We start from the raw sequence: 11,987 nt of genomic DNA on the forward strand, positions 1-11,987 counted from the left end.
AAAGCATTAGATACTTACTAAAGCTAGCATAGAACGAAAAAATATCCCTTTAATACAACACTTAGCTAAGCCTAACTAAATACTCACTTTACCCCAACTCAGAAAACAATTCATAATACATAATATTTTGAGAATTGTGCTTAAATTTCTATGTAGGTCTGTTCTTTAGATGTCCCTCTACCAGTTTGGACAAAAATTAATAGTTTTTGACAGTTTTAAATGATATTAGAAGAAAGTTCATCAACAGCTGAAAACATTCTTTATAAGTTGATCAGATCATAAAAGATGGTTTGTAAACACTAAATTTTTTTATCAGTCATTAAAACTCAAGTAAAAATGCTTGCTACAATCCCAGTAAAAGTCTCTAAAAACATTAAATAAATTGTCTCAACTTAAAAGGAGAAAATGGATAATTTTTTAATTTATACCCACTTTACCCTATGTACCCACTTCACCCCACCTGACCCTATTATTTGAAACTGAAATGCTTGAACTTAGTTGTAAATGGTTTTATAGGTGCTAGTTTTGTTGTGTTCTACAGTTTTGATAACCAAATGGGTACTCAACGTAGCTATGGGCACTCACAAAGGGGGAGCTTGAAAACCGTTGGAAATCTAATAAATTAAAAACTATATTTGACTTATAACTATATTTGGCTAAATTATACAATATGTGTTTTTGATCATTTATGCCACCATGTATTAAACCTAAAAAAATATTAATTTAAAATTTAATTTTTATTTATTTATTTATAGTTACTAAATACACTTATTTATATTTATTTGCATGGGCATATAGTTTTTTTTTCTTCCATAAAAATGATCGAGAGAACAAGATTAGACAAGAAAGATAAATGAAGCTCATGATGGCGCATGATTTCTATACTATACTGGTATAGATAGCGCATGATTTCTATACAAAATTCTTTATTTAAGACATATGTTTGTTCTTATATCATTGCTGTGAAAATATTTAGTTTTAAAAATTAAAGAGTTTATTACAAAACAAATAACAAGCCACAAAAATTTAATGATAAAAAGCGGCTCTAAATTATTTAATAAGTGCATGCAGTTGGTAATTTTTGCTATCATTTCTAAATTTTTAAAGGTTGCTCAAGAAGAATTTTCTAACCTAAAATATAAAATTTTTCAATATAAAGATTTTACGGACACAATCGTGTTAAATGTCTTTAATTCTCCCATAAAATATTTCAGGAAATTTCATTCACTATTTAAATGTCAAACTTAAGACATGCAATAGTTTAACAATAAAACCTTTAATTGAGGTAAACAAATAAATGGCACTTTGTTATATTGTATATTGATGTTTCGATGTCATATTAATATTTCGATGATATAATAATGGCCATTGTAATCTTTTAATAAAAAGATAAAAAATTAATTAAAATGTATATTCCTTATATTTACTCTCTATTTTTACATTTGCTTTTAACAAACATCTAATTTCAATTTTTAGATAAAAATAAAAGAGCAAAAACACAATTCATTAGAATAAATTCTTACTTCTAAGATTAAATAATTTGGTATAACTTCGATGGAAGAAAAATAGTTTATTTTCAATCAAACTTCTCTCCATTGTTGTGATGATAATATAGAAAACAAATGCTGATGCTAAAATACAACCAACAAGCTTATCACAATTTCGGAAGCAATAATCTGCGATTTAACGATTCAAATGATATAAAATAAAGGACTTTACGCTTAAATGTGTCAAGCATGTTTAATTTAAATCACGGATGCCGCTCATATGTTACGTCATAGGTATTTCCTTTCCCATTCCGGAAGAATTACGTCACGTCATCTTGAACAGATATTCGCTACGATCATAAAATTAGATAGTCAATCCCAATTAGTCATTCGAATAAAATTTTTATGAAATAAGCAAAAGATTTGAAATTTTGACATTGCTATAAAATAAAAATAAATTGATAAAAATAAAAATAAAAATTTAAAAAAAAATGAATGTGAAGGGGAAAAAAAATCGTAAGAATTTCTTCTCATTAATTTGTCGTTACAATAAATTTTCTATGAGAATATATACTAAACGCTCGAAATTGTTGTTATTATTATTCATAAATTTTTATTAGAATTAAACTTTATTGGTATTTGGTGGGGAAAAAATTGTACGAATTAACTTATTATGTTTTTTTAATAATATTTCTAAGTATTAAGAAATGTTTTCATTTTATTTACTTATTATTTTTACAATTGGATGATTCATTTATATTAATTAGAATTATCGTTAGAATTATTATTAATTACAATTATTCATTAGAATTATATAGCAAATTATTTTATTCATACTAGATATTTTTAACCATGGATGCAAAAATCTTTTCTTTCTTTATGCTTTATTTTGGTCTAAACTTAAACAATCGTTGCGAAATTTAAATTATGTTTTTAAAGTCCGTTTGTCTCAGTGGACTGATATCAAAGACTTGGTTCCCAGAAGAAAACCGATGTAAAGCATCCCTGGAGGTGGTCAGGAAGTGGGTGAGTGACCACTTTGATCAGCCTGCATAGAGACCGAGGGTGCGCGGTATCGTCCTCGTTAAACTGTTCTACCGTAAATTGCTCAACTTCGCGCGCAGGTCGTTGGGCTACAAAAGCAAGGGAGCTATCAGGGAGCCTACAGAGGATCAAAATTGCGATGGCATGTCTTCGGATCATCCTCAGGGGTGTTTCCCAGACTTTCGCCAATAGCCCATTGAGTAGCTCTAGTGTGACGCGTAAATAACTATCTTAATAACTACATGCATAATTAACTTATCGTATGACGCTAATTACTTACCGCAAATAACTACTTACTTTAAAGTCCTTTATAAAATTCTTTTTAAACGTTCTTTTAGTTCCTTACAATTTGAATTGTTATTAACTATTGCCATTCAAAGGATAAAATGGGTAGGACATTTGACAAGAATGAATAATACTCAAACCACAGAAAAAATCTGTTTGGCTAATCCAATCATCTGTAGAAAAAAAGGAAGACCAAGACTTAAAAGGTCCGACCTCTTTAAAAAATACCTTTAAAACTATAAAAGTAATGGATTGGAAATACTAGACCAAGAAGGGTAGCTTGGGGCAAATTTCTGCTAAAGGCCGGTGCCCACCCGGGACTGTCGTGCCAGTGAGGAAGGAAGGATTTATTATTAGCTAAGCATTATAACCTACTAAAAAAACGTTAAAGTGAAATATTTGTTTTCCATTTATATCATTTATTCTGCAAAGAAGTCAGTTAAAATATTTGAACTTATTTATATACTCAATAAGAATTTTCGTTTTTCGTAATTATAGAAAATTTAAGAATAGAATTTTCTTATAAAATAATCATAGTTTTAAAGTTTTTTCTTTCTTTAACTCTATATCTACAAAAATACCTAAGTGTAAATAATATTAGTAGTGTAAACAAAACTCTACAAGTTTCCGTTAAAATCAAATGCAAATTAAAATCAAATAATAATGCATTATAAAAACAATGTAACCATAAACACGAAAAATAACTAAACCTTAAATTATTTGTTCGTTTTTGAAACAACAAACAATTTTTCAAGTAGTTAGACAAAGTTATCATAACATTAAAATAAGTTAACATAACAAAGTCAACATAACATTAAAATTCTTAGAAATTATTTCTTAAGTTTTTTTCAACTCTAATTTATTCCTTTAGTAATTATACGAAGTAATTTTGTCTATTAATAAATTTGATATCATAAAATCACTATTTTCATTGATTTATACATAAAATCTTAAAATAAAAAATGAATTGCAATTACTTACTTGATAATTTTTGCATGGTGGGCAACCTTTATCGAAACACATAAGGCACCAAAAATGTTCCCTACCTTGAAGCTTTATATGACTCATGATTTTTTAAGATTGTTTTGAGTATCAAATCTTACTAACTATCCACGCTTTCTAGGTTTTACGTATTGGTTTCCGCTTCGATGGTTTTCTATGCCAAGTTTGTATTCTTGGTAGTAGAAAGCAGATAAAAAGTAAAGCAAGGCGAAAAGATAGTGCTTTGTTTCCGTAGAAGAAATCATTTCTTCCGTGACGCAACCTAATTACCATTTTCGTTTTCTATAATTGTGACTCAACGATTGGACGAAACGGAGAACGATTTGTAAATTTTCAGTCACAACTAAAACTTGTTACACTTTCTTTATTTTTAAACTAACCTCTAAAAAATTGTGGAAAAAAAAGTCTAAATTTGAGTAACGATTGTCTTATAACAACTTTCCGATCACTTCGTTTTTTTTTTTTTTTTCCCATCGGGCACGGTAATGTTTTGTCTTATCGTGATAGTTCTCGATAGTGTTGGGTAATAGGGGAATTTTAATATTACGATATATCGTCTGGAAATACCGATATTTCACAATAAAACGCACTATTTTCTCGATTTAACTATTTTATATACATTTTTACAATACCCAATATTTTTATTGCTCCGCTGAAATTCATTAAAACTCACGATAATATCGTATTCGCTAATCATGATTATCAGAAATATTCATGAAAAAATCGTATTCGATAATTTTCGTTACCGATAATACTAACGTCGTTATCATAATTGATATTTTACCATTATAAATAAATATCACAATAATACCTAGATCATTAATGATCACGATGTTATCTTTGTTGACCACTATAGTAAATTATATATTTGTTATAAAATGCTGTACACGGGGTATATCATGACAATACTGTATTAAATATTGTTACCGCAATATCGATATAAAATTGATATTTCACGACACATCGATGTATCATCTAACTAGATCTTAATTGGGTGTCTTTCTCGTCTTTTTCGACGGAAAATAAAAATCGTTTTGGTCGTAAAAAATTTCCTTTTTTGAAACAAAACCTTGCATTAGATCCGAGATGATTCAGGAGATAGAGCGTGGTCACCTGAAAATAAGGTGATCCAGATTCGAATCTCAGCCACGTCTGTTTAATTTCTACCACCTCCCTCTGATCTCAGCGCTTAAGTGAAAGATCCCAAAAAGAATCATGAGTTTGAATCATTACAGGCGGGCTAACCTAGGGATGTTTTTGTGTTTTCCTCTATATAAATGCGAGTATGTCTTATCAAAATATTCACCAGGAAGGCCCGTTTGCTCCAGTATCTGATCCACAAATTCCCTTATCTTCTATGCTTGGGTTTAAGTTTCATGGTTCTGGAGTACAACATTAATTGGCGCACATCGTATATAAATCGGGTGTTCAACGTTAATGGTAAAATTTTTAAAAAAAATCTGTAGGTAAGTCATGATATCAAAAAAAGAAAAAATATTTTATTAAGGGTTAAAAAATAATACAAATAATTTAGCAAAAAATGTAATAAATGATTCGCCTGTAGAAAAAAATCTAACGTCACGTTATACTTTGAGTCATATATATTAAATAGGTTCCTTATAATGGGTGTTTGAAATTAAATATTAGTTTGCTTAATAAAGTTATTTTTTGCTACGTCTTTATTAATACGCTGTCGTGTACGAAGCAGGGGTGCCATCCCCTCCGCAGAGGATCAAAATTGCGATGGCATGTCTTCGGATCATCCTCAGGGATGCTTCCCAGACCATCGCCAATAGCCCATTGGGCATCTCAAGTGCGACGTAAATGAACTACTACTACTACTACTCGCTGTCGTGTGTTTTTAAGCGTGGAATCTAGCAAGCAAAATTACCACTTTCCGACTAGCTAGAACATTCAAATCTCTTCTGAAACATTGTCTGTCAATAAGCTTCAATGATTTCCCAACAGCTAAAAGCAATAGGTGATATTATCGCCAAAGGGAATGTATCGTTTATCGAAATTCCGACTACTTTCCGACTAGCTAGAGCACATAAATTTTAATTTGAGCTCAATGATGGATGACATCACAATTTCAATTACTTTCCGATGTCTACAACAGAATTTATTGTCATAGTATAGTCATCTTGAAAAACGTAGTTTTTTTTAAAATTTTTATTTTGCTATTACTATTTAATTTTAGATAAATATTCTAAAATGTATACTAATACCTATCGGTAGTGTTTACTAATCACCGAAGATAAGTCGTCAGATCGGCGGAAGTCAGTTCATGTGTTAAAATAAGTATAAGTCCGTGAGAGTAGGATTGAGAAAGTCGATAAGACTCCGGATGACGCGCAAACTTATAAAGACTAGTTTAATCCGGTCTGAGATAGTAATCGCACATTTTTATGCACCTTAAAAAACACGAAAATACAATTAAGTTTTGCTTATCGCGAAGTACGTAAAATAAAACCTATTTCTGTAAATTAAGCTGCTATGGAATTATTACCGCTATTAAGTTATTACTGCTGTGGAATAAATGCGTAAGTACTTAGACATTTTTACAAAGGTACTTTTTTAATCTAACAAAGTTTAAAAAAAATATTTTCAAAATGTAGTTGCGAAGTTTAAGAAATGCATTTTAATTTTTTTGTTATTTTTTACAAATTCTAAGAAAAAAAATACAGCCACAATAAGAGAAAGTTTTAAAAAAAAAGTACTTTTTTGTTTTAATATAGTAAAACAATTTCTTTTCCTCAAGGAGTTAAGAAAATTAGCTTCTTATCAAAGTTTAAACTATGTACTTACTTATCCTTGCAAGGAAGTTATAATAATAAAAGTTAGTTCATGTTAAACAGCTATGTAGTTTAAAAGAGCTACAATCATTTTCAAAAGTGGTTTAAACCAGTTTCTTTTGTTATTTAACAAATTTTACGAATGATCACTTAATTATTAACTGACTACAGTTGAAACAGTTGTATGGATTCAAGTAGCGCGCTAGTTCTAAAAGCTTTCATTAAGATTTTTCAAGTTAATCTAAAAATGTTAGCGTATAGAAATTTTCACGACAATACTGATGAGAAAAGGGCACCGAGGGTAACAAAAAATTATTGATAGCAGTTTTTATAAAATATTTAAATATTTCAAACTGCTAAGGCCAAATTTTTTAATTTTTTTATTATTTTTTTGATCTACCTAAATGTTTCCTAGTTTTTCTCTAAAAAACATGTATCGTGCATTTAAAAAATGAAAAGAAGAAAGAAGGACACGTCTTAAGTAGACATTATATTGCATAAGTATGCAACATTACTTATTATTCACCTTGTCGAGAATTTAAGTACAGATAAGTGTGCAACATTACTTATTATTCACCTTGTCGAGAATTTTTCTCCATACACACAGGCTATAAATTTTCTATTAACACTATTTTTTTTTAAAAGTAATTTCAAAAATTGAAGCAATATTGAGAAAAAATTTAAAAATAAAAGAATGGAGAATTGAGAAACGAATAAATAAATAATCAGGTAAAAAGTATTTAGTCTCACACAAAAATTATATAGTTCGTACAGAGGTTCGAGCCGAAGACCTCGTGAACAAATATCCCGCACTTTTTTCCTATACCACTGAGATTCTGTTTCTGTAGCAATTTCAGTTTCTTTTTTTTTCTTTTTTTTTTATGAAGTGCCTTGTGTTCCATAATCAGTATTCCTTATGTATATTTTTTAGAATCTTTGTAAAAAGAGAAGTAAAAAAAATACATTCTCGTTTGGAGACAAATTAATATTCGATCAAAGGTCACTGTTCTCTTCCCCTCCCCACAGGTTAACAGTCTTCAGTTAATAGCTAGGCTTTTGGCACAAACTGAAATGTAATTTAAATATAAGGCAGTAGCCGAAAGATTGAAAATGGAGAATATTCTGATAGTATCATCACAGTCATAAACACGGAACACCTTGTAATATCGATCTAACTCTGAAAACAGTATACGATTTAGAGTTAATAATTTAGTCTATCGCTGATATGAACTAATGCTCCCATCCCCAAAAAAACACGAAATCTTTTCACAATCGCTTTGACCACAAAAATGTTTTTAAATCAAACTCCATCTTCTTCTTCTCAAGCACTACATCCGGTTACCGGGCAAGGCCGTCTCTGTCTAGGCCAGGTCAAGCCCATCTAGATCTAATCAATGCTGAATTTAAACTCCGTCTACCACCATTAATATTTAACAATTAATTGTTACCATCATTAAATGTTTTTAAAAAAATTAACATTTCATAACATTTTCGAGTAGCATTTGTACATATACACAAAGTTAAGATTTTCAAAAAATAATTCAAGCTAATTTCGAAGACAGAATGGTAGAAAAATTGCTATTAAATGAACTTTTTTTTTTATTTGTGTAAACTAACTTTAAATTACTACTTACTGAATTGAAGACATAATCAATTTCTCTGAGTATCGTCTCGACATTGATTAATTCTGAATACCACTTGAAAGCCATTTGTTAGAAACTTGACACTTACGGCGCATTCCCAGAAAAGCACATTTAAAAAAAAATTGATATTAAAAAAAAATCAAATGTTTATCAGGACAAAAATTGACTTGTTTATCAGATGTTCAATCCTTCTCCATCCATCTGATTTAACAGGCAAACAATTCTTAAATTCCTGACCGCAGTTGTGGCAACTAAAACAAAGAAGAATGAGAATGATTTGCGACATGTTTTGCCACATATCAATGTCATTTCACAAACAATGCTGCATGGAATAAATAAGTAAGAGTTTTTTCTTACAATTTAAAGATGAAAAATCCTGTGAAGAACTGCTTGTTTCTTTTTAAACAATAAAATATTTTATATTTTTGTTATAGACCAGCTAAATACCTGCTATTTGTACGCGGTGAATAAAAAATAATTGATTTGAAAATCGCCATCAACACTACGAAATCATTCACTAAGTTGAAGTTCATATACCGACATAATAAATAAAGCTAAAATATTTCTAATTTTTTTTCATTATTATTATTATTATTTGCTGTCTTTTCTGGTGATTTCATGTTAGAAGTTCAACAAGATAAAGATAAACTATATTCAAGATATCAAGATATATCAAGATAAACTGTATTCAGTATAACCGAAAAGGATGCTATTGATCACGTCAGTCTCACGATAGCCAAAATTTACCAGAATCAGGCAATTTTTTCTTCTAATTTCACTTTTTTTGCTTTAAAGTTTTTAACTAGCTGAATACCTGTTCTTCTTATGGAAGTAAAACAAAATACTGAACAACACTACAAAATAATGCGCTAAACTGAAAGACAAATATCAACACAAAAGACAATGGTAAATAAATCAAATAAACATATTTATTTATTTATTATTATTTGTTGCCCTTTCCTGCATCTTTGTACTCTTATATTAAGCAAAACTCTTATTTAATAGTTCATCCAATCAAAATAAAGATTAACTATATTCACTATTATTTAGTTCAATGTTTGGTCGAGGCAACTCATAACATATAAAATTTTTCACAATCAAGCAACTATCTCCTGTAATTAAATCTTGGAGGAACCGTCAAAAGCTTATCTACGCAGTATCTATCATAAAAATTCCCAGCGTTGGGGTAACTTTAATAGATACTAAATTTACTCATAAAATACTTTGTACCTACTTAGAAGTGTACTTGGTACCTACTAAAACTGCACCATAATTAAGTATCATTGGTGTCAATAACAATATGGCGACTTCTTATGGTTTCTCTTAATGAATAAGTACAGTTTAAACTATTATGAACTATTTTGCTTTTCAATTTAAAAACTTTTTTTTTCTTTCAATTAACGTTGATTTTAAAATTAACTAAGCATCATTGACGCCGATTATAGTTTTTGCCGATTTTTTAAGCTATCTTAAACGAATTAGTGACATTTCCCCATTAATGTTGCTTCGAATGACATAGCTTATTTTTTTAAACTTCAATTAATAGCTATTACCAAAATTAATTATCATTAATTTCAATTATAATATTGGTGTTTTCTTAACATTTCTCTTTAACAAACTATTAACATTTCTCAATTAATATTGTTTTTCAGTGCAAAACTTTTTTTTTTCAATTGCCGTTAATTTTAAATTATTTTGTTTTATTGTAACACGTTTTGTAATCATAACTATAAACAAAATAAAAGCGTAGCTTTCAGTAAACTTTAGGAATACTAATTTGGTGATGTAGCTATGCTACCACGATCCCGTTGATCATTCAGACAATCTGTCCATAACGAATAAAACAAAATTAATGAAATAGAGCTATAAGCTAGTAAATCATTATAACATCACCGATGTTATCTTTAAAATATTTTACGAAACTAAATCATCCGCAGTTTAATTTAAAGCAGTGACTTCCGCTAAACCAATGAGAAAATTCTAATTTTTTTTTAATGGCTCTGAATTTAAGATATAATTAAAAAGTCAAAAATTGGGTTTTGTAATATATATTTACAATTGATCTTATTGAATTTGATGTTGAAATTCGTATTTTAAGTGCCTATGGTATACCAGCAATCCGGGATTCACTCACATACAAATTCTTTATTTTGTGCATAGATTACTTTTGATTTTAAATTATTTATTTTTATAGAAGCACGTTTCAAATGCTTAACTATACACAAAACAAACAAATGTTATCAGATAACTTTAGAAATACGAATTCAGTGACGTAACATTGATCCTTGAGCTTACCTGATGTAATGAATAAACAATAATTAGTTATTAAAGAGAGTTCAATAAACTCGTGAAGTTTTTTTTTAATTGTTAAAATTGTGCATATAAACATTGTGCTTCAAATGATGCAAAAAATAAAAATTTCTGTGTGATTTCTTTTATTTAATTTTAGAAAAAGCTATCTCAAGATCTATTGAAAATAACTGTATTATATTTGAAGTTATTTATTTTGTTTTCATTAATCGGTCTTCAATAAATTTATGTAGCATTTTCTGATTTTGTTTCATAATTATTTTCTTAAAAAACCGTAAAAAGGTAAAGTATACAGCTTCAATATTGGAACTTTTTAAAAATTTTAAACACTACTAGCGTGAAATGAAAGCAAATTTAAGTGTTCACATATTTACTCAAATTAAACAGCAAAAAAATTTCGCATTGGAACATAATGTTTTCAATTGTGACAAAAATTAAAAATATCATTCCTTGTATTTTCAAAAAATTTTTTGAATATTTTATAGAATATTTGTGAGCCTTTTTTAATATACTCAATAAATTATGACTATATTATGCTATATTTTCATAAGAAAATTCAATGGAGTACATGCATTTTTAAAAAAGTTTCGTGCCTCTTCAAGAATGGCTTACCTTGTATTAAGAAAAAGAATCTACCTGATTAAGAATCCGATGTGCTTTAAGGTGAAGAACACACTAGCGCCATGCTGTCTGTGAAAACTATTTGCAGCTCAGCTTTCCCATAGAAAATGGAACTTTCTTTCAGCTGCGCAAACATCCAAGTGACTCAAAAATAATGTAACTTTTTCTGCAATTGTATGCATTAGGGTGGGGGGAAGCGAATTCATAAATATTATTTTTATAGCTGGCCATTCCCATAGTTAAATCACATTGAACTTATAAGTCATATGTAAATGATGTTGTGGGTGAATCAGAGATATCTCTGAAAAGTGTTACTAATCAAATTATGACTCCAAAAACTATTTTTTTGGAAACACACAAACTGTTTCACAGAAAATATCGGTAATTGATTTTACGCTTAACAATAAAAACACGACAGAGAAAAGTGTAAAATAGTACAATTTTGTATTTAACACAGTGAGCCCTGCTCGTTTCGGAGGGACTCTACAAGAATGCATCTCAAGTATTTTTATTTTTTAACTATGATTAAATTGCTACATCAAATTTCAAAATTAACGCATTGAAAGATATCAAATAGCCCTGTAATTATAAAAGAAAAAAAGGATGTTTCCTTAGAAAAATTAATATTCAAGATATTTTCTGACGAAAAGCTTTGCTTTGTTATTATAAATGATACCTCAAAACTCCCATAATCTCATCTGTACGATTCCCCCCTTTTTTGAGGAATATAAGGGAGGGGGATAAAGAGGGAGAAAAGAATTTCTTCTAAACGGGCAAGTGAGATATATTTTCCGACGTTC

At 29.0% G+C, this 11,987-nt stretch overlaps 1 protein-coding gene across 7 annotated transcripts in view; it reads right to left on the reverse strand.

Moving 5' to 3' along the window:
- The window catches only part of LOC107447690 (choline/ethanolamine transporter flvcr2a), a 42,625-nt gene extending 31,304 nt beyond the window's left edge, over positions 1 to 11,321 (reverse strand). The window contains exons 1-2 of one of the 7 annotated variants that reach the window (XM_043054371.3): positions 11,203 to 11,321; positions 8,248 to 8,507 (exon numbers count right to left, since the gene is read on the reverse strand). In XM_043054371.3, the coding sequence (XP_042910305.2) occupies positions 8,248 to 8,291 (44 nt within the window). In that variant the 5' untranslated portion in view covers positions 8,292 to 8,507; positions 11,203 to 11,321. Of the gene's footprint in view, positions 1 to 18; positions 192 to 1,523; positions 1,743 to 3,797; positions 4,028 to 6,046; positions 6,205 to 8,247; positions 8,508 to 11,178 lie in introns of those variants that run through there. The other 6 variants (XM_043054370.3, XM_043054376.3, XM_043054379.3 and 3 more) reach the window with 6 other exon arrangements.
- Between the last annotated feature and the right edge of the window lie 666 nt (positions 11,322 to 11,987).

This window comes from Parasteatoda tepidariorum, chromosome 6, assembly GCF_982258835.1.
Source record: "Parasteatoda tepidariorum strain Cologne lab strain chromosome 6, Ptep-v5.0, whole genome shotgun sequence".
Lineage (NCBI taxonomy): Eukaryota > Metazoa > Arthropoda > Arachnida > Araneae > Theridiidae > Parasteatoda > Parasteatoda tepidariorum.